Raw genomic sequence first — 27,027 nt, 5'->3', positions numbered from 1 at the left:
TTGGGTTGCTGTAGACCTCCAGGAGGTTACTTTTGGGTTGCTGTAGACCTACAGGAGGTTACTTTTGGGTTGCTGTAGACCTACAGTGGAGGTTACTTTTGGGTTGCTGTAGACCTACAGTGGAGGTTACTTTTGGGTTGCTGTAGACCTACAGGAGGTTACTTTTGGGTTGCTGTAGACCTACAGGAGGTTACTTTTGGGTTGCTGTAGACCTACAGTGGAGGTTACTTTTGGGTTGCTGTAGACCTACAGGAGGTTACTTTTGGGTTGCTGTAGACCTACAGGAGGTTACTTTTGGGTTGCTGTAGACCTACAGGAGGTTACTTTTGGGTTGCTGTAGACCTACAGGAGGTTACTTTTGGGTTGCTGTAGACCTACAAGAGGTTACTTTTGGGTTGCTGTAGACCTACAGGAGGTTACTTTTGGGTTGCTGTAGACCTACAGGAGGTTACTTTTGGGTTGCTGTACACCTACAGTGGAGGTTACTTTTGGGTTGCTGTAGACCTACAGGAGGTTACTTTTGGGTTGCTGTAGACCTACAGGAGGTTACTTTTGGGTTGCTGTAGACCTACAGTGGAGGTTACTTTTGGGTTGCTGTAGACCTACAGGAGGTTACTTTTGGGTTGCTGTAGACCTACAGTGGAGGTTACTTTTGGGTTGCTGTAGACCTACAGGAGGTTACTTTTGGGTTGCTGTAGACCTACAGGAGGTTACTTTTGGGTTGCTGTAGACCTACAGGAGGTTACTTTTGGGTTGCTGTAGACCTACAGGAGGTTACTTTTGGGTTGCTGTAGACCTACAGTGGAGGTTACTTTTGGGCTGCTGTAGACCTACAGGAGGTTACTTTTGGGTTGCTGTACACCTACAGTGGAGGTTACTTTTGGGTTGCTGTAGACCTACAGGAGGTTACTTTTGGGTTGCTGTAGACCTACAGGAGGTTACTTTTGGGTTGCTGTAGACCTACAGGAGGTTACTTTTGGGTTGCTGTAGACCTACAGGAGGTTACTTTTGGGTTGCTGTAGACCTACAGTGGAGGTTACTTTTGGGTTGCTGTAGACCTACAGGAGGTTACTTTTGGGTTGCTGTAGACCTACAGTGGAGGTTACTTTTGGGTTGCTGTAGACCTACAGGAGGTTACTTTTGGGTTGCTGTAGACCTACAGGAGGTTACTTTTGGGTTGCTGTAGACCTACAGTGGAGGTTACTTTTGGGTTGCTGTAGACCTACAGGAGGTTACTTTTGGGTTGCTGTAGACCTACAGTGGAGGTTACTTTTGGGTTGCTGTAGACCTACAGGAGGTTACTTTTGGGTTGCTGTAGACCTACAGGCGGCGGTGGTTCAGGGGTAGAGTGCCTGGATGGTAACCGCAAGGTTGCCAGTTCAAACCCGGGCTCCCCCAGAGTTACTGTCGAAGTGTCCTTGAGCAAGACACTGAACCCCTAATTGCTCCCGATGTGCTAGTTGGTGCCTTGCATGGTTTCCGCTGCCATCGGTGTATGAATGTGAATGTGTGTGTGAATGTAATGCACAATCTCTGTAAAGCGCCTTGGATAAAGGCGCTATATAAATGCACCATTTACAGTGTATAATTACAATTTTAAACGTTGTATGTCTGTGGAGTGTGATTTTCTGAGAAACTGGGGGCCGGCATTAACCACTTTAAGCCATATCTCATACTCTGTCGTATGATGGCGCCACATGAATGAACTGATGAAAGAGTAGCCAATCGACAATTCTGCTCTGCAAAGTTGTGAGCTTGTTGCCCGGCCATTTGGAAAATTTTAAAACTGGAAACTAAAATAGCCTGTGTTTGAGCAAGGCACGTGTCCTGACTCTGTCACCATCCCCCCCCCCCCCCCCCCCTCTGGCCTCTGCAGACAGAACGCAGAGCTGGCCAAGCTCCGTCAGGACTGTACCAAGATGACCAAGGAGCTTTCCGAGAAGTCGGACAGCCTGCAGACTGAAGAGAACGCCAGGAGACGTTTGGAGGCCAATGTCGCCGCCACAGAGAAACAACTCTCCTCGCTGCAGGTAAGACTATAGCTCTGTGTGGCAGAGTGTAATACTATAACACCATTACCACTGACCCAACATTGATGCTGTCTTACTGCAACATCCTGCTTGATTCTTTCTGTGCTGCTAGCCGTTAAATCCCAGGTCCCAGTACCACCATCAGCATCCACACACACTCAACACACACACACACACACACACACACACACACACTTTGCCATTACTGTTTACCTGTCGTCAGAGACATTTAAATGTCGGGAGCGATGCGGTACAAAGTCACAAATGACATCCGAACTTTGGATGGCAGAAGGACCCGTAAAGGTCCATTTGGTGGAATGTTGGACCCCCTGGTGGCCCCTGGACAGACACGGCATTGAGAAACTGTGCTCGAGCCCAAGCCTGATGCCACAACGCTTACATAATGCAGTTCTAAGGAAACCTAATCACAACCGTTTGTTTCCCCTACAGTACAGTACAGTACAGTGCAGTGCAGTGCAGTGCAGTACAGTACAGTACAGTACAGTACAGTACAGTACAGTGCAGTGCAGTGCAGTGCAGTGCAGTGTTTTCTAAAGTCCTAGAGTTGTGGAAATGCTTTACAGTATTAATCTGACATCAGAGGCTTATGGGTTAAAAGGCCTTTTAACCCGTTTAGACCTGAGGACGATTCTACAAATTCCTTCTAAATCCTGACAGTTTTCTGAAAAACCTCATGTTTTCAAACATTATAATATCAAGGACCCCAAAAAAATATATGTAATTGGCTGCCGGACCCCCATCTGAGGGTTAAAAACGTTCGCTCTGAAAGAATATATATTCAAAGATTTACAACACATTTTCAAGATTTTTTCAAAAATAGCAGGCCTACAAGCTCGTAGCGCGGCACTCGGTGGCGCGCTATGAGCTTGTAGATCTGCTATTTGTCAATAGCTAAAGTATAACGTAATGCTATAAACACCAAATGGGGTTCCCGTCTAGAATGGGTTAACCCATTTTGGGCGGGAACCCCTTTTGGTGTTAGCATTATGTTATGCTTTAGCTATTGAAAAATAGCAGATCTACAAGCTCATAGTGCGCCACCGAGTGGCGCGCTACGAGCTTGTAGATCTGCTATTTTTGAAAAATCGAAGAACGACTGACATAGAAACATAGCTTTTTCAGAAAACTATCAGGATGTAGAAGACATTTATAGAATCTGATCTCGGGTCAGAATGGGTTAAAATGTAAATTTCTATTGGATAAATACTAGGAATGAGGATTTTGCTGTGCACTAATATAGCAGAATGCATGGTCAGTCAGACTCACTATAATATAGCAGAATGCATGGTCAGTCAGACTCTGTGGGGAGCAAGTGAGTCAGTGCTTCCTGACGGTCAAGTGTTGGGGCTTGTCTAATCATTTACCAGCTTCCCTTTCCAACAGTTACAGGTGTATCAACATATTGTGCAATAGGTCGATAGCCGGTATACGAACATGATGTGGCCAAGCCTCTTTAATGGTAATTCAAGTTTGTTGGGTTGTGATAGTTCTTTGACCTCAGAGGACTCACCTGGAACCTCATAGGGGAGTCCAATGTGCATTTTCAGCATTTCCGAAAACTCTCAAAACCAAACAATTTACTGTAAACAATGTTTTATGTTCTTTTTTTTTTATTTTTTTATAATTATAATTTAGCCCCAAAATGTGACATACTGTGTGCAGGAAAACCGCTTTCTCAATTCCTCCAAGTTACGCACATGCCAAAGTACTGTGACTCTCACATGACCTCTCCAGTGATGTACGTACAATACTTTACCTTTTATAGCTGTTTTTGACTGCATGAAAAGAACAAGTCTTTGACAGAAAGAGGATGTGATTCACATGAACTCCAGACAGATCAACAACATCCCTACAAGAGGTGGAACAATCAAACCGGTCTCTGCTGCCCTCTGCTGTTTGACTAATGTAACATGTTGTTGTTCCATCAGGCCAGCCATGCAGACAGTGAGAAGGCTTTGCAGAGGAGACACGAGGAGGTGTGTGAGGAGCTCAGGACGGCGCAGACGCTCAACGGCAGCCTGCAGGCCAGCGTGGAGAACGCCCAGCAGGACAGCAGCACCTACTCTGGTCAGGCACTAGTCCACTTAAAACCTTTAACCCATTTTGACCTGAGATCAGATTCTAAAAAATGTCTTCTACATCCTGACAGTTTTCTGAAAAAGCTATGTTTCTATGTCAGTCGTTTTTTGATTTTTTTCAAAAATAGCAGACCTACAAGCTCGTAGCGCGCCACTCAGTGGCGCGCTATGAGCTTGTAGATCTGCTATTTTTCAATAGCTAAAGCATAACATAATGCTAACATCAAAAGGGATTCCCGCCCAAAATGGGTTAAAGTGATTATTTATGCTTGGTGCAGGCAAACCAACTTTCTCAAACCAACAGTGGTGCGTTTTGGTTGCGTCATTGGGTTTTATGCTATTGAATAACGTGTATAATGTTGGTTGTACAGTATGTTAAAACCCTGGAGGGTTTTGAGCTCAAACAAAGAGAAAAACGGTGCTGCTTAAAACAAAAGTACACAAGCGTTAGGAACGAATCGATCCACTCCCAGTAGGAAAAAAGCAAGTTAATTTAATCAAACCTTGATTTTTATTGATTTATTTTGAAATCACTTCTGGGAGAATATGTCAATGATACAGTCTCCTTCCTACACTACTTTACATGGCGACACTTTAATCAGTATTTATTTTTAAAAAGTATTTTCTTTTTAGTGGCACAATAAATGTCTAGGTGTTGGTAACCAATGATAAAGAGCACAAGATAACTTGCACTTACCATAGTTTTGCTCATTTTAACATAAATGTATCGTCTACTCTAAATACATTTTAACATAAATGTATCGTCTACTCTAAATACATTTTAACATAAATGTATCGTCTACTCTAAATACATTTTAACATAAATGTATCGTCTACTCTAAATACATTTTAACATAAATGTATCGTCTACTCTAAATACATTTTAACATAAATGTATCGTCTACTCTAAATACATTTTAACATAAATGTATCGTCTACTCTAAATACATTTTAACATAAATGTATCGTCTACTCTAAATACATTTTAACATAAATGTATCGTCTACTCTAAATACATTTTAACATAAATGTATCGTCTACTCTAAATACATTTTAACATAAATGTATCGTCTACTCTAAATACATTTTAACATAAATGTATCGTCTACTCTAAATACATTTTAACATAAATGTATCGTCTACTCTAAATACATTTTAACATAAATGTATCGTCTACTCTAAATACATTTTAACATAAATGTATCGTCTACTCTAAATACATTTTAACATAAATGTATCGTCTACTCTAAATACATTTTAACATAAATGTATCGTCTACTCTAAATACATTTTAACATAAATGTATCGTCTACTCTAAATACATTTTAACATAAATGTATCGTCTACTCTAAATACATTTTAACATAAATGTATCGTCTACTCTAAATACATTTTAACATAAATGTATCGTCTACTCTAAATACATTTTAACATAAATGTATCGTCTACTCTAAATACATTTTAACATAAATGTATCGTCTACTCTAAATACATTTTAACATAAATGTATCGTCTACTCTAAATACATTTTAACATAAATGTATCGTCTACTCTAAATACATTTTAACATAAATGTATCGTCTACTCTAAATACATTTTAACATAAATGTATCGTCTACTCTAAATACATTTTAACATAAATGTATCGTCTACTCTAAATACATTTTAACATAAATGTATCGTCTACTCTAAATACATTTTAACATAAATGTATCGTCTACTCTAAATACATTTTAACATAAATGTATCGTCTACTCTAAATACATTTTAACATAAATGTATCGTCTACTCTAAATACATTTTAACATAAATGTATCGTCTACTCTAAATACATTTTAACATAAATGTATCGTCTACTCTAAATACATTTTAACATAAATGTATCGTCTACTCTAAATACATTTTAACATAAATGTATCGTCTACTCTAAATACATTTTAACATAAATGTATCGTCTACTCTAAATACATTTTAACATAAATGTATCGTCTACTCTAAATACATTTTAACATAAATGTATCGTCTACTCTAAATACATTTTAACATAAATGTATCGTCTACTCTAAATACATTTTAACATAAATGTATCGTCTACTCTAAATACATTTTAACATAAATGTATCGTCTACTCTAAATACATTTTTAGAAGCAACACATTGATTATGAGATTATGCCGTTCTTCCATATCAAATGGAGTAGAATTATACTCTCCTTAGTAGATTGTTTGCAGCGAATGAGCAGTGGTGAGCGTGTTGTAGAACAGTGGTTCCCAAACTTTTTCATGTCAAGGACCCCCAAATTGACACCAATTAGCCCCGCGGACCCCCATTTGAAAAGATATGCCAGGGACCCCCATAAGAGAAGATTTGTATGGCTCTAGCAGTGATTTTCAACACGTTTAATTTAAAGGACCCTCAGTTTGACATGCATTAGTCTGCATTTCTATCTCTGGGACCCCCAATTTATATTGTAAAATCAATGCTGATTTAACTCCGAGAGCGTACAAATGTGTACACTCTCTGAGTTACAGACCCATAAGGGTCCATTTGGTTCCAAATTATCATCTAGCTGGGTCCCCCCTGGAACTCCCTCAAGTACCCCTGGGGGTCCTCGGACCCCACTTTGGGAACCACAGTTGTAGAATACACAAAGTATTGGTAGTATGATGAGGACTCTGGAGTATTTATGGACCGTGCTGTGTGTCTTGTTTTCTATTGTTGTATTGTTTATTGGATCTTGTTTAGTCGATACACTTAATTGTTATAGCTCATGCTCATTTGATTTAGCTATTTTGTCTCATCTGTTTAAGGAAATAGGTAGCTGATATATTGCACTTTTACCTTAGCGCTAGGTATACTCTTGGTTGCTTGTTTTTGCAGAAAATGCACTAAAGACTTCTGGTGATTAGTAGTTTTTGTTCCCTACCTATGTTGAATACACTTATTGTAAGTCGCTTTGGATAAAAGCGTCTGCTAAATGACTGTAATGTAATGTAATGTAATGTAATGTAATGTAATGTAATGTGTCTGCAGAGCTCCAGGTGCGTCTGGGGAGCACTGAAGCCGAGCTGGGTGAGCGCACTGCGCAGGCCGACGCCCTCAATGTCCAGCTAGAGCAGACCCGGCTGGAGAAGAGCCAGCTGGAGCAGCAGGTGGCCTCCATCAACTCACTGCTAGAGGCCAGTCAGAGTAACACCGCAGAGGGCGGCAGCAGCAGCAGCAGCCAGGTAAGAGCAGCAGGTGGCCTCCATCAACTCACTGCTAGAGGCCAGTCAGAGTAACACCGCAGAGGGCAGCAGCAGCAGCAGCCAGGTGGCCTCCATCAACTCACTGCTAGAGGCCAGTCAGAGTAACACCGCAGAGGGCAGCAGCAGCCAGGTGGCCTCCATCAACTCACTGCTAGAGGCCAGTCAGAGTAACACCACAGAGGGCAGCAGCAGCAGCCAGGAGGTAAGAGTCTGCCTCCATCAACTCACTGCTAGAGGCCAGTCAGAGTAACACCACAGAGGGCAGCAGCAGCCAGGAGGTAAGAGTCTGCCTCCATCAACTCACTGCTAGAGGCCAGTCAGAGTAACACCGCAGAGGGCAGCAGCAGCAGCAGCCAGGTAAGAGCAGCAGGTGGCCTCCATCAACTCACTGCTAGAGGCCAGTCAGAGTAACACCGCAGAGGGCAGCAGCAGCAGCAGCCAGGTGGCCTCCATCAACTCACTGCTAGAGGCCAGTCAGAGTAACACCGCAGAGGGCAGCAGCAGCAGCCAGGAGGTAAGAGTCAACTCACTGCTAGAGGCCAGTCAGAGTAACACCACAGAGGGCAGCAGCAGCCAGGAGGTAAGAGTCAACTCACTGCTAGAGGCCAGTCAGAGTAACACCACAGAGGGCAGCAGCAGCCAGGAGGTAAGAGTCTGTGGCAGGTGGCCTCCATCAACTCACTGCTAGAGGCCAGTCAGAGTAACACCACAGAGGGCAGCAGCAGCAGCCAGGAGGTAAGAGTCTGTGGCCTCCATCAACTCACTGCTAGAGGCCAGTCAGAGTAACACCACAGAGGGCAGCAGCAGCAGCCAGGTGGCCTCCATCAACTCACTGCTAGAGGCCAGTCAGAGTAACACCACAGAGGGCAGCAGCAGCAGCCAGGAGGTAAGAGTCTGTGGCAGGTGGCCTCCATCAACTCACTGCTAGAGGCCAGTCAGAGTAACACCACAGAGGGCAGCAGCAGCAGCCAGGTGGCCTCCATCAACTCACTGCTAGAGGCCAGTCAGAGTAACACCACAGAGGGCAGCAGCAGCAGCCAGGAGGTAAGAGTCTGTGGCCTCCATCAACTCACTGCTAGAGGCCAGTCAGAGTAACACCACAGAGGGCAGCAGCAGCAGCCAGGTAAGAGCAGCAGGTGGCCTCCATCAACTCACTGCTAGAGGCCAGTCAGAGTAACACCGCAGAGGGCAGCAGCAGCAGCCAGGTGGCCTCCATCAACTCACTGCTAGAGGCCAGTCAGAGTAACACCACAGAGGGCAGCAGCAGCCAGGAGGTAAGAGTCTGTGCAAGAAGAGTAACACCACAGAGGGCAGCAGCAGCAGCAGCCAGGAGGTAAGAGTCTGTGCAGAAGTTGTCCAACTCACTGCTAGAGGCCAGTCAGAGTAACACCACAGAGGGCAGCAGCAGCAGCAGCAGCCAGGAGGTAAGGGTCTGTGCAGAAAGTTGTCCAACTCACTGCTAGAGGCCAGTCAGAGTAACACCACAGAGGGCAGCAGCAGCAGCCAGGAGGTAAGGGTCTGTGCAGAAGTTGTCCAACTCAACTGACTTTGCCCAAAGACATTTGAATAACCCATTTAGGCCTGAGATCAGATTCTAAAAATGTCTTCTACATCCTGACAGTTTTCTGAAAAAGCTGTTTCTATGTCAGTCGTTCTTCGATATTTGAATAACCCATTTAGGCCCGACCTCAAAATTTAAAAAAAAATCTTCTAAATCTTCCAGTTTTCTGAAATAAATATTTTCACGATTTTTCAAAAATAGCAGACCTACAAGCTCGTAGTGCGCCACTCGGTGGCGCACTACGAGCTTGTAGATCTGCTATTTTTCAATAGCTAAATTATAACCTAATGTTTAAAACACCAAAAGAGGTTCCCGCCCAAAATGGGATAAAGGAAGTTACAGACTTGGGTGATTTTTGTCAGCTGTGTGTAAACATATCAGTGTGACCCGAGTTGATATTTTGCTTTCAGCCCTGTCGAAAGCAAAAGTAAAAAATAAATAAATAAATGGTTCTACGTCACACCGTACCCACACATCACTCAGCACTCATTTATTGTGGTGGCACTACTACACGTGTCAGACTATACGATTAACATTTCATAGGGCCGATTCGTACTCCTATTTTAGAGCCGAATAAAAGTCGGTTCGGCTCTGTAGAGCCTACAATGTGACGTCATTTGAGGTTCGGGGGGGGCGGGTACCGTCCTAAAGTCTGCTCTTCGGTGCTACTGAAAATCTATGACGAGCCGAAATCATTTCGGCACTACAGCGCCGAAACGGCGGTAAAATAGGAGTATGAATCGGCCCTTACACTGCCAGAACTTTAGCAGCCCAGGTGCCCAGACGGCTACGCCAGCCGCCCGGGCCCAGACAGCTACGCCAGCCGCCCGGGCCACAGTTTACACTTCTAAGAACGTCTTTATGACTTTTGAATTGACAGGTGGACACCACAGAAGTACAGCAGTTGAAGATCAGGTATGTCAGTCGTTGTGAGCTATACTGCAATTCAATGTTTAAAGGACAACTCCAGACTAACATATAGGCACATTTTCCTACTTGTACTTATCTCAAATATCGCTCTCTGCAAAATAGACCCCATGGCAAGTCCTTTGGGGTCAATATGGAGTTTTCCTTTTTAAGATCCAGAGTTTTTGCACTTAATGAAAGTCTGCCTTCTTCTCTCAGCCTCCAAGAGAAGGACGATCAGTTGGCCTCGCTCCACGAGGAACTGAAGCAGCTCCAGTTGAAGCCGGAGGTTACGGTAAAATACTGCATCTGACACCACAAAGATAATGTTTTTACACTGTAAAAATCCTCAATGTCAATTTAGCCATTTGTAATGGTAGTGTAACAAAATGTACCCTGTAGCAGCATCTTGATATTGGTTGAATAATGCAGTAGTGTTAATTCAGGAAAAGCTAAGGTACAGTATGGCAAGGTCACGACATGAGGCGGCCGTTGCGCGCACAACAATTTTGCGGTTATGTATGGTTTGTCTCCACCAGGCCGACTGCACTCCGACTGCACTCCGACTGCACTCCGTGCCTCAAATCATTAACACAGCGTAACACAGCGTTTGCCTCTTTTTTTGGCCTATTGACATTTCCAACATTCATCAAGAATACACAGCAAGCTATTTAACGTCACTCCCAGATAATGTGCATTCACAGTTCAACCTTTGCAATGCATTTCCAATTCAACAGCACAACAATAGCCACAGTGGTACATGTGCAGCAGCCGAAGCTCCCGCAATCGCGGCAAACCAGCGTGCTGTTGTGCAACACAATCCCACAACAACAATATTGTCCCCAATGGACGAGTGGTAGCACTTGTCTTAACAACCACCAAATACAAAGAAGGAACCTGCAATGCAAATTGTATTTCTCACCGCTTCTGATGGCTGTGATGCGCGGCTGTGAGCTGTCACTCAAAACGTTTCCGCCGCACGGAGGTCAATGTGGCAACATAAAGTCCAAATGTCGCCATGTCCATTTCTATCCTTCTCCAATGTTTCCATCCAAATTCAAAACGCCACAATCAATTTCATTTGACCAAGTAAGCAAAACAACTCTCTGCCAGACAGACAGGTGCCTCTTTCCTTGCCTCTGATCCTTGCTAATAATAATGCGTTGCACCTGTGCTGACCCACTGAACCTGGGAATATTCCATTTGTCATGATTAGGGGAAATACAAGTGTTGTTGGAGAATGTAATAATACCTTGTGAAAGCGATAATTTTGTAACATTTTGCATTTGTAGTTATTTTACTGTAATTTAACAGAATAATCAACATAGGCAGATCGACAAAGAGGCATTCATGGATTTATTTTTAAAAGTAAATGTCTTTTTTCCCCCTTGCCATACCCAATTCTGTGAATATGCATAATAAATTGTTGTTAATCTATTCAAGTATACTTTTTTTTCTTCTTAAATGTTTTTTTGCGGCTTTCGCCTTTTTTATTTTATTATTTTTATAGAGGGACAGAGACACTGACAGGAAATGGGTAGAGAGATGGGGAGGGGTGACATGCGGTAAGGTCAGGAGTCGAACCCGCGGCACACTGCCAGACTGGATTACCATTGACCAGCCAAGGTGCCTGGACCGCTGAGCCACGGCCAAGGTGCCTGGACCGCTGAGCCACGGCCCAGGTGCCTGGACCGCTGAGCCACGGCCAAGGTGCCTGGACCGCTGAGCCACGGCCCAGGTGCCTGGACCGCTGAGCCACGGCCCAGGTGCCTGGACCGCTGAGCCACGGCCCAGGTGCCTGGACCGCTGAGCCACGGCCAAGGTGCCTGGACCGCTGAGCCACGGCCCAGGCCTGGACCGCTGAGCCACGGCCAAGGTGCCTGGACCGCTGAGCCACGGCCCAGGCCTATTCAAGTATACTTTAGCCCTGTTAGCTAATCACCATTCTTTTCGTCCTGGCAGGAGAACACTGCTGTTGAGACTGAGCAGACAACCTACAGGTACTTTGTTGTTGACTAAACCACACGCTTTGGTTCTGATTATTTCTTTACTGTTGCAACTTACGGTTTCTCATTAGTTACACTTTTCTTTTTTTTAAATGATAGAATGTTTATGCAAATATTTCCTTTTTCATTTCAGTGAAGATGCCATCCTTGTGGCGTCACTTCAAGAAGAACTTAAAAATATGCAAGAAGAAATGGAGAAACTTAAAAACACACCTGTAAGTTTTGCCATCGCTGTGCTGTGCGGTTTCCCTTTTTTTTTTCTAATACGATTTTGTAACCCATTTTTCACCCCTGTGTCAATTATCTAATGTGATCCTGGGCTCTACACACCCTCCGCCAACCTAGTCCCCATATATGGGGGACATGGGGAGAGCAACGGACTTGAACTCATGCTTCCTTCATGCCTGAGTGTCCAAGTCGCTCCTTTACACCTGACAGGGGGAGTTTCCCTGGTTGGACGTAGCGCGTGGAAGGAACACGTTATTCCAACCAGTTCCTTTCCCCTCCATCAGGCGCCCCGGCTGGCCAGGGGGAGGCAGTTTAGAGACCAGGATTACTGCAAGTTTTTTGTGAGGGTACCTACCCTAGGGGACACGGGGAGAACATGTGAGGGTACCTACCCTAGGGGACACGGGGAGAACATGTGAGGGTACCTACCCTAGGGGACACGGGGAGAACATGTGAGGGTACCTACCCTAGGGGACACGGGGAGAACATGTGAGGGTACCTACCCTAGGGGACACGGGGAGAACATGTGAGGGTACCTACCCTAGGGGACACGGGGAGAACATGTGAGGGTACCTACCCTAGGGGACACGGGGAGAACATGCAGTTTCTCTTTCTTTATTCACCAAAAGCACCTTCAGTCCTAATTATAAATGTTACACTTACTGTCTTGTTTCTGCTAGCAAACGGACAACTCTGCAGAGCTGGAACTACTGCAGAACAGGTACATAATGTGAAGTATCTGAAAATCAACCAAACGTTAAATCTCACAACAATGAATCTTTAATTACTTGAATGTGACGTTTAACTGTTCTGTCATTTTGTGCCATGTGACCAGTCTGAGTGAGAGAGATGTCCTGGTGACATCGCTACAAGAGGAGCTGACAGAAACCTCAAAGGCCTGGACAGAATCCCTGGACGCCCTGGAAAGCGTAAGCCTTTTATCTGTTAGGGTTTGACAGACGGTGGTATTTAGAGCTTTGTTCTTCATAATGGCTTTCTCTTCATCCCACAGCTGGCAACGTTTCAAAGTGAAACCAAAGAAACTCTGCAGACACTCTTCCCACAGATACCTATAGACACAGAGCAGGTAGGAAACCAGACACTCAGAAAAGTATAAAATATGTACATTAACCCGTTTAGGCCTGACGTCGATATTTAAAAAAAATGTCTTCTAAATTCTGACAGTTTTCTGAATCAGTGGTGCTCAATATTTCATGTCAAGGACCCCAAAAATGATATGTAATTGGACTCCGACCCCCATCTGAAAATATGTTGTTCCAGGAATCCCCCCCCAGAAGCAAAGATTTCAGTTAAAAACATTACGTTTGAGTTAAAAAGATATATATATATTCCAAATTTGTGCCACATTTTCAAGACTTTTCAAAAATAGCAGACCTACAAGCTCGTAGCGCGCCACTCGGTGGCGCGCTATGAGCTTGTAGATCTGCTGTTTTTCAATAGCTAAATTATAACGATGTTTAAAACACCAAAAGGGGTTCCCGCCCAAAATGGGTTAAAGATCATGCATGTCATTAATTGCAGTAATCATGCATGTCATTTAATCATGCACTTTTCCTTGTTAAAGCCCGACTGGTTGCAAGTCTTTGCACAGAGAGCACACGAAGTGTCCTCTCACAGTCAGCAGAGTCAGGAGTCTCAGACCAGTGCTGAGCTACCGGTAAGCCACGATGACGCTGTTGATGGACCTTAAAGGACCACTTCACCACTTTTCAACATCTCTTCATATAATTGGTCCTCACTAATGTTCATGATAAAACACCACCATTTTTTCCTACTCAGTCTGTGTCTCATAGGAGGGCTTTGGGCAGTTCGGACACCCGTCCACCAGTGACATCATCATTAGGCAGATTTTTTTTAAACAAGATTTGTTTTAAAATATATTTAGATTTGTATTATCGTGAGAACGATGGCTTCAACTTTTGCATTGCAACTTTTCAGGAAAAGAAAGCCTGCCGTTTCTATTAGCTTGGATTCACCATCGATGATGTTTCTGAACTGCCCACAGCCTTCCTATGAGACACAGACTGAGTAGGAAAGAATGGTGGTATTTTATCATGAACATTAGTTAGGACCAGTTATAGGAAGAGAAGTTGAAAAGTGGTGAAGTGGTCCTTTAAGTGGTTTGAATATCGCAGTGAAGCAGCAGTTATGATACGGTACTGTTCTTCTGTCGCTTTATGATACGGTACTGTTCTTCTGTCGCTTTATGATACGGTTCTGTTCTTCTGTCGCTTTATGATACGGTACTGTTCTTCTGTCGCTTTATGATACGGTACTGTTCTTCTGTCGCTTTATGATACGGTACTGTTCTTCTGTCGCTTTATGATACGGTACTGTTCTTCTGTCGCTTTATGATACGGTACTGTTCTTCTGTCGCTTTATGATACGGTACTGTTCTTCTGTCGCTTTATGATACGGTACTGTTCTTCTGTCGCTTTATGATACGGTACTGTTCTTCTGTCGCTTTATGATACGGTACTGTTCTTCTGTCGCTTTATGATACGGTACTGTTCTTCTGTCGCTTTATGATACGGTACTGTTCTTCTGTCGCTTTATGATACGGTACTGTTCTTCTGTCGCTTTATGATACGGTACTGTTCTTCTGTCGCTTTATGATACGGTACTGTTCTTCTGTCGCTTTATGATACGGTACTGTTCTTCTGTCGCTTTATGATACGGTACTGTTCTTCTGTCGCTTTATGATACGGTACTGTTCTTCTGTCGCTTTATGATACGGTTCTGTTCTTCTGTTAGTTCTGATACGGTACTGTTCTTCTGTCGCTTTATGATACGGTACTGTTCTTCTGTTAGTTCTGATACGGTACTGTTCTTCTGTCGCTTTCCCAGGAGTTGCTGGAGAAGCTGAGAGAGGCCGAGGAGAGTCACGGCACACTGCAGGCGGAGTGTGATCAGTACAGGACCGTCCTGGCTGAAACAGTACGTTACTTAGGAGTTAGGCCTGATTCACAGTCTGTCGCACACTGCAGGCGGAGTGTGATCAGTACAGGACCGTCCTGGCTGAAACAGTACGTTACTTAGGAGTTAGGCCTGATTCACAGAGTCACGGCACACTGCAGGCGGAGTGTGATCAGTACAGGACCGTCCTGGCTGAAACAGTACGTTACTTAGGAGTTAGGCCTGATTCACAGTCTGTCGCACAACTGTGTCGCTTGTTGACAAGAACTGATCTGGTCGGCAAGCAACACTGTTGTTGTGAGATGGAAGTATATATTGAGCTTCACTTCAAACTTTCAGACAACTGTGACATGTATACACACTGTTGTGACATGTATACACACGCATACACTGTCTCTGACTCGACACAGTATATACATAGATCTGCCTTCCTTGTCCTTCAGGAAGGTATGCTTAAAGACCTGCAGAAGGGTGTGGAGGAAGAAGAGCTGGTATGGAAGTCTAAACTGGCTGAGTCTGAGGACCAAGTGAGTGTGGTGAGTACTAGCGCTACGTGTCTCTGTCCCAAGTGGAGTCGACTGTAACCACGGCCTTCTGACCTAACTATTATTCACTAATATACCACCGCCAGGCTCAGGAGAAGGTGCTTACCTTGGAGAGGGAAGTTCAGAGCGTGAAGACTGAGAGCCAAAGTATGGAACAGGTAGGGAATTTTAAAACCTGTGCCGGCAAGCGTTTCTTCAGGCAATCTTCTTTGTTAACTACATGTCATGAATCCTAGTGTCCCCATTCTAGGGTGAACATTCTGTGGAAATAGTCTATCTACAAGCTCACAAGACGACATATTGTGAGCTTGTAGATCGGCTACTTTTGCCAAAGAGATTTGGGTGTAATGGGGGAAAAATGGATTGGACCCCCTGGGAACTTGGTCAACAAATATAGTGTTAGTGTTTAAGTAGTCTCTCGAGACATTTGTTTTGCAGATGGGTTCCCAGATTGCTGTTTACGTGTGTGGGGGTGGGTGGGTGTTTATGGGTTAATGGATCTTCTGTTTTCTGGGCGTCTCATGTAGTTGAAGGAACAGCTGATTCTTCTTGAGGCCCAGCTGGAGCAGGCAGTTTACCCCCAGTCTCCCCCTTCAGAGAGTCAGGAGAGCTCTGAGGAGATGACACAGGTAAACGGAGACTTCCTTGGCCTGTATATGTGGTTTGTATTATTTTTGTCACACAAGTCTGTCAATAGATAGGACTGTCTATTGAAACGCTCTGCACTCACTAGGTGAATTTTATTTTATGTGTTATTTACCGTAGCAGCAGTCATGACACAAACAGACATTTCAAACATCAGCATTTTCCCCGCCTAGGTGGATGTGACTTATAGCTTTTTTTTGCAGTAATTAACCCATTTTGACCTGAGATCAGATTCTAAAAATGTCTTCTACATCCTGACAGTTTTCTGAAAAAGCTATGTTTCTATGTCAGTCGTTCTTCTATTTTTCAAAAATAGCAGACCTACAAGCTCGTAGCGCGCCACTCGGTGGCGCGCTATGAGCTTGTAGATCTGCTATTTTTCAATAGCTAAAGCATAACATACTCTAATGAAGTTGTCCTCTGTGTTTCTAGCTGAAGCTCAATCTGTCAGAGTGTCAAGTCCAGCTAGAATCGTCCCAGAATGAGGCTCAGGCGCACAAGGATGAACTGGAACAGGTATTATTGATCATTCACATCATTCAGTGTCTACAGTATTCAAGCAAAAATATATTGATGTCAAGTAAATAATACTAATTCAAATAAATTGTTATACTATACCTTTTATACATACTTGATACTGTATGTAAGAGGAATATATGGTAAGGTAAGTTAAACGGTGATGTGTAAAACAAAGCCAATAGAGTACTGAAGTCTGATGTCTAAATCACACACCCTGGGTCAGAAAGACTTTTTTAAAACCCATGACTTTCTTAAACGAGTAAGACGCGTAAACGCGGGAAGCGAACGAAGCTGTTGTGGCAGTCTGACACACACACAGACCTCTGTATCGTTCCAATTTCAGTTGCTCTCTGGTGGCGGGCGGGTGGCGTTACAGCGTGACACACAGACAGACAGACAGACTGACACACAGACAGACAGTTTTGGCCAGCTTCTATCGTTCGCAATCACTTGTATAATGAGTAAAAATGCCTGAACATTTTCTTTGTGAAACACTTATTTTTAAGAGATTTTCTTTTTTTAAATGGGTCGATCGGGTGGCGCAGTGCCTCCACGGAGGGTTGGGGCTTCAAATCTACCGTGGCACGTCCAGCTTTTAACTGTCGGGCGTCTACACTAACACAACTACCCCTTGTTCGGGGGAGGGAATCCAGGCAGGGAAGGTTATAATTTAGAACGGAAACGTTGCTTCATCACCCCAGGGGGCGTGAGTTTGACATCGGCACTTAGGTCCTCCATTCCTGATTTGACTGGGGTTATTATGTATCCGGTGACGAGCACAAGCTTCCCGTTTCAGGTCAGAGAGCAGCTGAGCGAGGTTTCGAAGCGTGCTCAGCAAAACGAGCAGAACGGCCCAACTGAGATTCAACCCAGTCAGGCTAAGGTGCAGCAGGTCATAGTCGAGCACGCTTCACATCATGTTGGGAGAGTATTGGACAGCGGACGGACAGACACTTAACCCCCAGCCCACACACTCCAAAGATCTCTCCTGTCAATCTAGCCTGATTTATACTTTGTCGTAATGCCATACCAAAAATAGTCAAAACTGACAACCTGTCGGATCACGATGCGTTGGGAGCTTGTAGATTGTTATTTTTGTTTTGGTACGTGATGCATCCAGAGGCGTATCTACAATAAGGCGAGGGCAGGCGTCCGCCTGTCCAAATCCATTTTTGGCCTGTTGGCCAAAATCCATACAATGAGAAAAAAAGGACACAAACAAGACCTGAGAACTATTAGTGGACAGCTGATTGGCCATCGCGGTAGAGCAGCTGATTGGCCGTCGCGGTAGAGCAGCTGATTGGCCGTTGCGGTAGAGCAGCTGATTGGCCGTTGCGGTAGAGCGCGGCCCTCAATCACCCATTGGAATGTAAATGCATGCCTTTCAGCCTTTGTATCCTACTCGTCTGGCAGGTATATCTCTTTGAAAACCTTTAGTGCTACGATTGTGCGCGGGGAGACGACAATTAACACATCTTGTCTGCCCAAAACGTAATTCCTGGATACGCCACTGGATGCATCGTACAATGGGAGTATAAATCTGCCCTTGTTGTATAAAAGTCTAAGCTGAGCTACTGTAGGTCCTGCAGTATTTTTGACACCAAGCAAAGATTGGTCCAGTCTTTGATATCTGTAGCTACAGCTACACCAACAGTTAGTCTTTGAGATCTGTAGCTACAGCTACACCAACAGTTAGTCTTTGATATCTGTAGCTACAGCTACACCAACAGTTAGTCTTTGATATCTGTAGCTACAGCTACACCAACAGTTAGTCTTTGAGATCTGTAGCTACAGCTACACCAACAGTTAGTCTTTGAGATCTGTAGCTACAGCTACACCAACATGTTAGTCTTGGATATCTGTAGCTACAGCTACACCAACAGTTAGTCTTTGATATCTGTAGCTACAGCTACACCAACATGTTAGTCTTTGAGATCTGTAGCTACAGCTACACCAACATGTTAGTCTTTGATATCTGTAGCTACACCAACATGTTAGTCTTTGATATCTGTAGCTACAGCTACACCAACATGTTAGTCTTTGATATCTGTAGCTACAGCTACACCAACATGTTAGTCTTTGAGATCTGTAGCTACAGCTACACCAACATGTTAGTCTTTGATATCTGTAGCTACAGCTACACCAACAGTTAGTCTTTGAGATCTGTAGCTACACCAACAGTTAGTCTTTGAGATCTGTAGCTACAGCTACACCAACATGTTAGTCTTTGATATCTGTAGCTACAGCTACACCAACAGTTAGTCTTTGAGATCTGTAGCTACACCAACAGTTAGTCTTTGATATCTGTAGCTACAGCTACACCAACAGTTAGTCTTTGAGATCTGTAGCTACACCAACAGTTAGTCTTTGAGATCTGTAGCTACACCAACAGTTAGTCTTTGATATCTGTAGCTACACCAACAGTTAGTCTTTGATATCTGTAGCTACACCAACAGTTAGTCTTTGAGATCTGTAGCTACAGCTACACCAACAGTTAGTCTTTGAGATCTGTAGCTACAGCTACACCAACATGTTGTAGGCGTCAGCTACAACTATGGGCCCGAGTCCAGACCTAGTTAAAAAGTCTGCCCTTGTTCCAGGAACTTGCCACAAGGATGTGGGCAATGAGTAATAATAAAAGCCACTTGTGGAGAGTGTATGCAGTATTTCCAGTCTGTCCAGTACCTCCCTTATCTAGCAGCTGTTTATGTTCTGCATCGTTTGTGTTGACCAAGTGCTCTCTTTGCTTCACTTAATCCTAAACCACTGCCGTTCCTTTGCCCTTTGTGTAGCACAGTGGTTCTCAACCAGTGGTTCGGGGACCACCAGTGGTCCTTGAGGGGGTTCCAGGTGGTCCCCAGCTAAATTATGGGAGAGTTAAGCCCATTCAGGCCTGACGTCGAAATTTAAAAAAAAAAAGTTTTCTAAATCATGACAATTTTCTGAAAGATTTGAGGCACATTTTAACGATTTTTCAAAAATAGCAGACCTACAAACTCATAGCGCGCCACTCGGTGGCGCGCTATGAGCTTGTAGATCTGATATTTTTCAATAGCTAAATTATAACATAATGTATGTAACCACCAAAAGGGGTTCCCGCTCAAAATGGGTTAGTAACCAAATGGACCCTTATAGATCTTTAACTCTTGAATGAGAATTGGGCCTTTGATATGAAAAGGGTTGAAAACCACTGCTTTAAGCATGCTCATTTTATCCTGCTAACTTTTCATTGATTTCTTTTTAACAATTCTTAACGGCAACTAATTGTTTTTTGATTATAAATGTGTGTGCGTTGCTGCAGGTTGAAATGAAAACTAACATGGCACACAGGTTGAACTGCTTTTGTGTGTGTGTGGCGGAGACTGGCAAATGTTTGCCTGTGAGTGTCTTAATGCGGTCTGTGTGTGTCACCAGGTTCACTGTGAGTTGAGTCAGTTGACAGAGAAACTGCAAGGGGAGGAGGTTCTGAGACTGCAGCTCTCCGAGGAGTATGAACAGGTAAACAGTGGGTGTGACCAGACGGTGGCCTTGTGGTTAGAGTGTCCGCCCTGAAACTGGGAGGTCGGGTTGGATTGGGGGGGTCAAATCAACTAATCAAATGATTCCCGAGCGCGGCACGGCTGCAGCTCACCGCTCCTTGGCTGCGGCTCACCGTTCCAAGAGATGGGTCAAATGCGGAGAACAAATTTCACTGCGGTAACGTGTGTGACAAATAATACGACTTTGACTTTAAAGGAAGAGTACTGATTTTCTACATTTTACTTCCGTGTGCTTGATGATGAAGACTATACTGCGAATTTGACAGTTGTCTACATTTGATAACTTTGAAGAGATCTTGCGTTGCAATGCAACAGTAAGTCTTCTCCCGACAGACCGAGGTAATGGTTAACACCTGGATTACGGTATCTGGCGTGGGAAACCAAACATCTACCACTCAAGAGAGAATCATATTTGGTCTATGCGCTGCGGGGCAGGGTTACTTGTCAACCAGGGATTAACCCATTTTGGGCGGGAACCCCTTTTGGTGTTAGCATTATGTTATGCTTTAGCTATTGAAAAATTTACAATCTAGATCTACAATCTAGAGATCTACAAGCTTGTAGGTCTGCTATTTTTGAAAAATCGTGAAAATGTGGCACAAATCTTTGAATATATACTTTCAGAGCGAACATTTTTAACTCAAATCTTTGCTTCTGGGAGGTCACTGGAACTACATATTTTGAGATGGGGGTTCGTGGCCCAATAGAGATAATTCTGGGGGTCCTTGACATGAAAAAAGTTGAGCACCACTGACATAGAAACATGGGTTTTTCAGAAAAATGTTAGGATTTAGAAGCCTTTTTTTAATCGACCTCAGTCCAAAATGGGTTAAGTGTCATACATACAAGCTCGTAGCGCGCAACTCGGTGGCGCGCTATGAGCTTGTAGATCTGCTATTTTTCAATAGCTAAAGCATAACATAATGCTAACACCAAAAGGGGTTCCCGCCCAAAATGGGTTAATCATGTAAATCACATTATAATACACAATATAACAAAATATGCCTCAACAATAATACAATATCGAAGAAAGCAATATCACCACTTTTCAACCTATCTTCACATAATATGTCCTCACTAATAATCATGATAAAATGCCACCATTTTTTTCTACTCGATCTGTGTCTCATAGGAGGGCTGTGGGCAGTTCAGAAACCCGTCCACCAGTGACATCATCGTTAGGCAGATTTATTTTACAAGAATGTTTCGATTTTTATTATCGTGAGAACGATTGCTTTCATTTTCGCATTGCAACTTTTCAGGACTAGAAAGCCTGCAGTTTCTATTAGCTTGGATTCCCCCCATTTTATCATGATTATTAGTGAGTTCCTATTATATGAAGCTGGGTTAAAAAGTGGTGAAGTGGTCCTTTAAGTAAGGAAATACAAAAAAAGAAAATAACTTATTAGTACTTCTCAAATTACAAACCCTCAAGAGGTACAGTCAAGTAGCAATTTACTATCTGTATGCCTAAAAACCCAACTACGTAGAAACCAACTGAATTCCCATATTCGATACCTTGTCCTTTGATCAGATCTGTCTCCTTTTGCATCTCAGTTTTAGTCATTTGTAAACGGGCACCGTGCGCATGTGTAGTAGGTTAGGGCTGTGCGCCTTTTTACATTACATTTACAATGCAAACAATGCAATCATATAGAATACTATCATTTGAAATGTTGTTGTGGCATAGGCAGACCTGTGGCAGACCTGTGGCAGACCTGTGGCACACACACATTTGTATATTCACGTGACGAGCCACAGTAGACCCGTGAACTGATTTTGAGCAGTGATCGCCTATTTCAAGTACATCTATTGCACTTGTTCACATTCCAGGCCCAGACTGCGGTGTCAGAACTTCAGGCCCAGCTGGACCTCCTGAAGGCTGCTGGAGACGCCCCACAGACAGATACAGAGGACATCGCCCAGCTAAAGGTACTGTAACTAAACCTACAACCAACTAGGTCTTGATGTCCCAATCACAAGAGTCTTCACCCTATGGGCCCTATTAAGCAAGTGGAATCTAATTACATATAATTTTACAGTTTTTAAGACGTGGGGGCGGGTGCAATGTCATATTACAATTATGGGCCAGGTGAGAAGCGCTTTCGACACCCCGTGGTGTGAGCAAAACGGCCTTGAATTAGTCATGGGAGTGTTTCAGGGAGTTTTGAGGCTTACCCAATGAACATGTCCGTACTATTCTCTTTACGACACCAGCTGATGTCCTCATGGAATGCGCCCTTTTCGGCAAGTGGTATTACATTTCTGCAGACTGGCACCATAGACATGACATGACTTTGTCACATTTGGGTTAATTATTCCTATTGCACTGCATGCTGTCACCTTTATGCCTCAAAAGAACAGATCCACAAGCTGTCACAGCCATGATGTGCATAGCTTGTAGGCCTATGTCTCTATTTTGTTAAGTAACTTGCAGTGTTCATTGGAAAGTCATTACAGCGGCGCAGCCATATGCTAAGGGAGGGAGATATACGCACATCATCACTTCATTTGTTTCTGTTCTAAGCATGAAAAACGCAGCTGTAAAAATCTTTATTCTAGTTCATTTGATTCATAAATGAATAACTAAGCCTTTGAAATGGCACCTACCTATACCTTTCAGATCGGAATGGAACTGCGAGTAGATACGCAGCATTGGCTGGCAAATTGGCAATCCATGCGTAATGTTCCCAGAATCGTCTAACCCCCGAACATACAAGTTCGTTTGATATTGTTTAATTCGATAAAAATAGAACCATATACCATACAGCGAATGAAAGCAAGATTCCTAAGGAATGTGGGGATTTTTACATTTTAAAAAACGGCTGAGAAATGAGAGAACCATGAGTGTTTATAATATCAAATATTATAAGAATAATATGAAAGACAAACGGGCTGTGAAGAGCTCAGCTCACCATCCCGACAAGGAGGAAATATAGCCTATAGTGCATGCACGTATATGCACTGACTGTTGCACACACGCTCTTTATTTGTTTCTATTGAAACACACCAGTAAAATAACGTTTATTTTATTTTATTTCATTCGAGTCACGACGAAGGAATGAGTTGAAATGCCATACGTGCGCCATGCGTATTGCTGCGGCCCCAATGTTATGGTCTTCGCTCGTAGCATTTTATTGAAGAAGAATTGAGTCGGGTGTGATACAGCGTATGAAAGCAAACTCCCAGTGATTATGGAGATGTTTTAATTTTTAAAAAAGGTTTAGAAATGAGCGATATATGACCCTTTATAATCTCAACGAGAAAGCCAGAAAGCTCGCTGTTGCCATGTCTCATAGAAACAAGTAAATAGGTCTATAAACATACTCCCAAAAGAATCGCATATAACAGGGGTCTACAACCTATTTTAAATGAAGTGCCATGTTTTTATTTTCTAGATAGTGAGTCTGCCATATCAAGATTCCTTTTAATGACACCACATTAAAATTTCCAGCATATTTTGATTGTCCACAAATATAAAGTTCTTCCTTCTTTTTACATATTTTCTTGCACATTGTTATAATGATCATTATAAATATATATCCCCCTGCAGTCAGAGTTCATTGTTTTAATGAATGAATGTGGTGCATTGTGAGCTGGTAGATCTGCTATTTTCAAAAGTAATCTTTGAAAAAAGTGACAATAAGAATATTTTTGAAAAATGTTATTGAAACATTTAAAAACACAAATCTGTCATGGGGGTCACTGGCTTAGTTGGGCAAATGCATTCATCTGGGGGTCCTTGACATGGGAATGTCGCTGTGTGAGGATCACTGGTTTAAACAACATTAGGAGAAAAGCCCAAATAAGCACTTTAGAAACAAGAAAAGCAACCACAACTACCAATATTTACAAGCAACTTTGCAGAAAAAGAAGCCGCTTATAATAAACAGCAAACAGACATGGCAACACTCCAGCAGCACTCCAGAGCCGCTCAAGTGTAAAATCAAACAGTGCTTTTTGCTTTTAAGACGTGGTCAGACCCAGGCGGAGTTGTGTTTTTAGATCAAGGGGCTTAATAGCAACTAGCGCAAAACGAAAATAATTAACATATGGACACTCCCCCAATGCTAAATTATGCAGGAACGTGGTATTCCATATGAGTGAGCGCTCACCACGGCTTCCATAATACGAAAAGGCGCAGAGCGAGGGCGAAATCTGTATTACCGCATGGGTTTTTCGTCTTGCTTAATAGGGCCCTATATGTTTTGCAATGTCCTTTGGCCATCTCATTATAAGGACAATTGTTGCCAAAACATAACTGACTCTACACGCGACACTCGGGATGTCCCGATCACGTTGTTTTGCTCCCGATCCGATTTCGATCATTTGATTTTAAGACATGCCGATTACTGATTTTTCCCGAGCCGATCTTTATATTTTATACAACACTTATGCCATGTGAGAAATGTATGTCACTCTAGTTATATGAAAGCAGGGAATCATAGCAAAAAATAATGATCTATTGGTTAATTTGAGTGAACTTCGCAACTACAGCTTATGGAACTTGAGTTATACTCTTGTAGGGAAAACACCATATGAATGTCTTTGGCTGTCAGAGATAGATAGTAGGCCTAGTGTTCGCCACTGCTGGAACTAGTGCCCAGGAAAGAAAAAAAATCAAGCATAAACATGACAGTTTTCACAAAATATCATTGTGTATACATCTTTCTTTGAGATTTACATTAGACTTTTTAGACACACTATTTTATTGAAATAAACAAATAAAGACTCCGATTTATTTCTCCCGATCCCGATCATTTGAAAATGACATGATCAGCTCTGATGTCCGATCACCCGATCCCGATCAGGACATCCCTACGCTACGCGACACCATTATGTTTGTTGGTATGAGTCGACCAAGCGTAAAAATGGGGAGTAATTCATGTTTTCCATCACTCACAAATCCAGGAACGTCTGGAGAAGGAGAAGAAGCTGTCTAAAGACCTGGGCCAAGCGGCCACCAAGCTGCAGCAGCTCCTTAAATCTACCCAGGAGCAGCTGACCAAAGAGAGAGATGCTGTACGGACACTACAGGAGCACCAGCAGGACCAGGTGACAGGACCGGAAGTCTAGTGCAGTGGTTCCCAAAGTGGGGTCCGGGGACCCCTAGGGGTACTTGAGGGAGTTCCAGGGGGTCCCCAGCTCAATTAGCCCATTTAGGCCTGAAGTTGAAATTAAAAAAAAGTTTTCTGAAAGAATATATATTCAAAGATTTGTGCCACATTTTCACGATTTTTCAAAAATAGCAGACCTACAAGCTCATAGCGCGCCACTCGGTGGCACGCTATGAGCTTGTAGATCTGCTATTTTTCAATAGCTAAAGTATAACATAATGCTTAGTTAAAACACCAAAAGGGGTTCCCGCCCAGAATGGGTTAGAGATAGTTTGGAACCAAATGGACCCTTATGGGTCTGTGACTCTTGAGTGTACAAATGGAACCAAATGGACCCTTATGGGTCTGTAACAAATGTACTATTTGTACACTCTCGGAGTTAAATTAACAGTGGTTTTACAATATAAATTGGGGTACCAGAGGTAGAAATGCCCAATTTAGTTTTGGTCTGCATTAGTGTTTTAATCATCTTCTGTGTTTGTCTTTACAGGGAGAGTATGTGGAATTGAAGGAAGGAACCTCGGTCTAATATGGAGGCCAACTTACCAAGAGGACACTACAGAAATCTGCCAAATATGCCTTATAATTACCATAGTTCATCCATTCCAAACCCTTTTTATTTCTTCCTGTGTTTCTTGTACTGTAGTTGATTGCAATGGTTGCAAAATTAAGAATCACATCTTTTGATATAATGAACATTTAAGTGTAAAGATGAGAAATCCTGCTGCAAATGGTATTTAAAGGAGCATTCAGTGATTTGGGTGATTTGGAAAACCACCCAGTCCGCCCCGCTAACAAAATGTGCACATGCACGCTCTACAGTGGGGGGGGGAAGTGCAACAGGCCAACAGCATGTGCACCAAGGCCCGCCCCCACTCGATCATGATTGGAGAAAGGCCCCACTCATCCTGATTGGATGAAGGTTTTGCCACCCGCCACCAAAACTGAAACTAGGGTTTTTTGACCCCAGGGGCTCACTGGGGACAGGGAGGAACTCCTTATATGGTCAGCACACTCTATAGTATGGAGCATTATCCAGAAAAAAAGAAAAAATAAGTGATATTTGAATTAAGTCAAATCACTGAATATACCTTTAAACCCCACATTCCATGATGTATTCTCATGAAGAGATTGATTCCCCTCTGCCTTATATTCCAAATATTTCCCCCAATAGTTCAGTGTTAAAAGGGAAACTGATTGTACGTCAAACGTACATAAACGTGCAATTAATTTGTATGTCTTTTTTGTATGTGATTTGAATGATGGGAACATTTTATGGTACAGCGATGCAATATATTTAGGGCCTATAGCTATATGGCTGCTGACAAAAATATATGAAATTTAATTTGTATGAATAAACTATAATGTAGCAATACAGTATATGAAGTTTTTTTTTTTGCACTATGTACTTTATTAAAAATGAAATATAATTGGTTAACAAATAATTCACTGGTCTTTATACCATTATTCTCCTTCATAGGAATTCCTCTCGTGGTGTTAGAGGGTCAACAGACAAGCACTGGTTCTGTTCTTTTCATCACTTAACCCGTTCTGACCTGAGATCAGATTCTAAAAAAGCTATGTTTCTATGTCAGTCGTTCTTCGATTTTTCAAAAATAGCAGACCTACAAGCTCGTAGCGCGCCACT

At 43.1% G+C, this 27,027-nt stretch overlaps 1 protein-coding gene across 6 annotated transcripts in view; it reads left to right on the top strand.

Annotated features, from left to right (window-relative positions):
• The window catches only part of rrbp1a (ribosome binding protein 1a), a 35,718-nt gene extending 8,962 nt beyond the window's left edge, over nucleotides 1-26,756 (top strand). The window contains exons 7-28 of one of the 6 annotated variants that reach the window (XM_079512029.1): nucleotides 1,877-2,030; nucleotides 3,980-4,118; nucleotides 7,162-7,280; nucleotides 8,040-8,111; nucleotides 9,818-9,852; nucleotides 10,063-10,138; nucleotides 11,806-11,843; nucleotides 11,983-12,064; nucleotides 12,758-12,798; nucleotides 12,913-13,006; nucleotides 13,090-13,164; nucleotides 13,663-13,755; nucleotides 14,946-15,035; nucleotides 15,458-15,550; nucleotides 15,646-15,717; nucleotides 16,087-16,188; nucleotides 16,637-16,720; nucleotides 17,520-17,606; nucleotides 20,138-20,221; nucleotides 22,096-22,194; nucleotides 25,174-25,317; nucleotides 25,870-26,756. In XM_079512029.1, the coding sequence (XP_079368155.1) occupies nucleotides 1,877-2,030; nucleotides 3,980-4,118; nucleotides 7,162-7,280; nucleotides 8,040-8,111; nucleotides 9,818-9,852; nucleotides 10,063-10,138; nucleotides 11,806-11,843; nucleotides 11,983-12,064; nucleotides 12,758-12,798; nucleotides 12,913-13,006; nucleotides 13,090-13,164; nucleotides 13,663-13,755; nucleotides 14,946-15,035; nucleotides 15,458-15,550; nucleotides 15,646-15,717; nucleotides 16,087-16,188; nucleotides 16,637-16,720; nucleotides 17,520-17,606; nucleotides 20,138-20,221; nucleotides 22,096-22,194; nucleotides 25,174-25,317; nucleotides 25,870-25,908 (1,912 nt within the window). In that variant the 3' untranslated portion in view covers nucleotides 25,909-26,756. Of the gene's footprint in view, nucleotides 1-1,876; nucleotides 2,031-3,979; nucleotides 4,119-7,161; nucleotides 7,356-7,506; nucleotides 7,579-8,039; nucleotides 8,112-8,679; nucleotides 8,710-8,749; nucleotides 8,801-9,817; nucleotides 9,853-10,062; nucleotides 10,139-11,805; nucleotides 11,844-11,982; nucleotides 12,065-12,757; nucleotides 12,799-12,912; nucleotides 13,007-13,089; nucleotides 13,165-13,662; nucleotides 13,756-14,945; nucleotides 15,036-15,457; nucleotides 15,551-15,645; nucleotides 15,718-16,086; nucleotides 16,189-16,636; nucleotides 16,721-17,519; nucleotides 17,607-20,137; nucleotides 20,222-22,095; nucleotides 22,195-25,173; nucleotides 25,318-25,869 lie in introns of all 6 variants that reach the window. The other 5 variants (XM_079512028.1, XM_079512025.1, XM_079512027.1 and 2 more) reach the window with 5 other exon arrangements.
• Nucleotides 26,757-27,027: the final 271 nt, after the last annotated feature.

This window comes from Electrona antarctica, assembly GCF_951216825.1.
Source record: "Electrona antarctica genome assembly, chromosome: 10".
Taxonomy (NCBI): domain Eukaryota; kingdom Metazoa; phylum Chordata; class Actinopteri; order Myctophiformes; family Myctophidae; genus Electrona; species Electrona antarctica.
The sequence above is the reverse complement of the archived record's forward strand: the minus strand, read 5'-3'. Positions and strand labels throughout refer to the sequence as shown.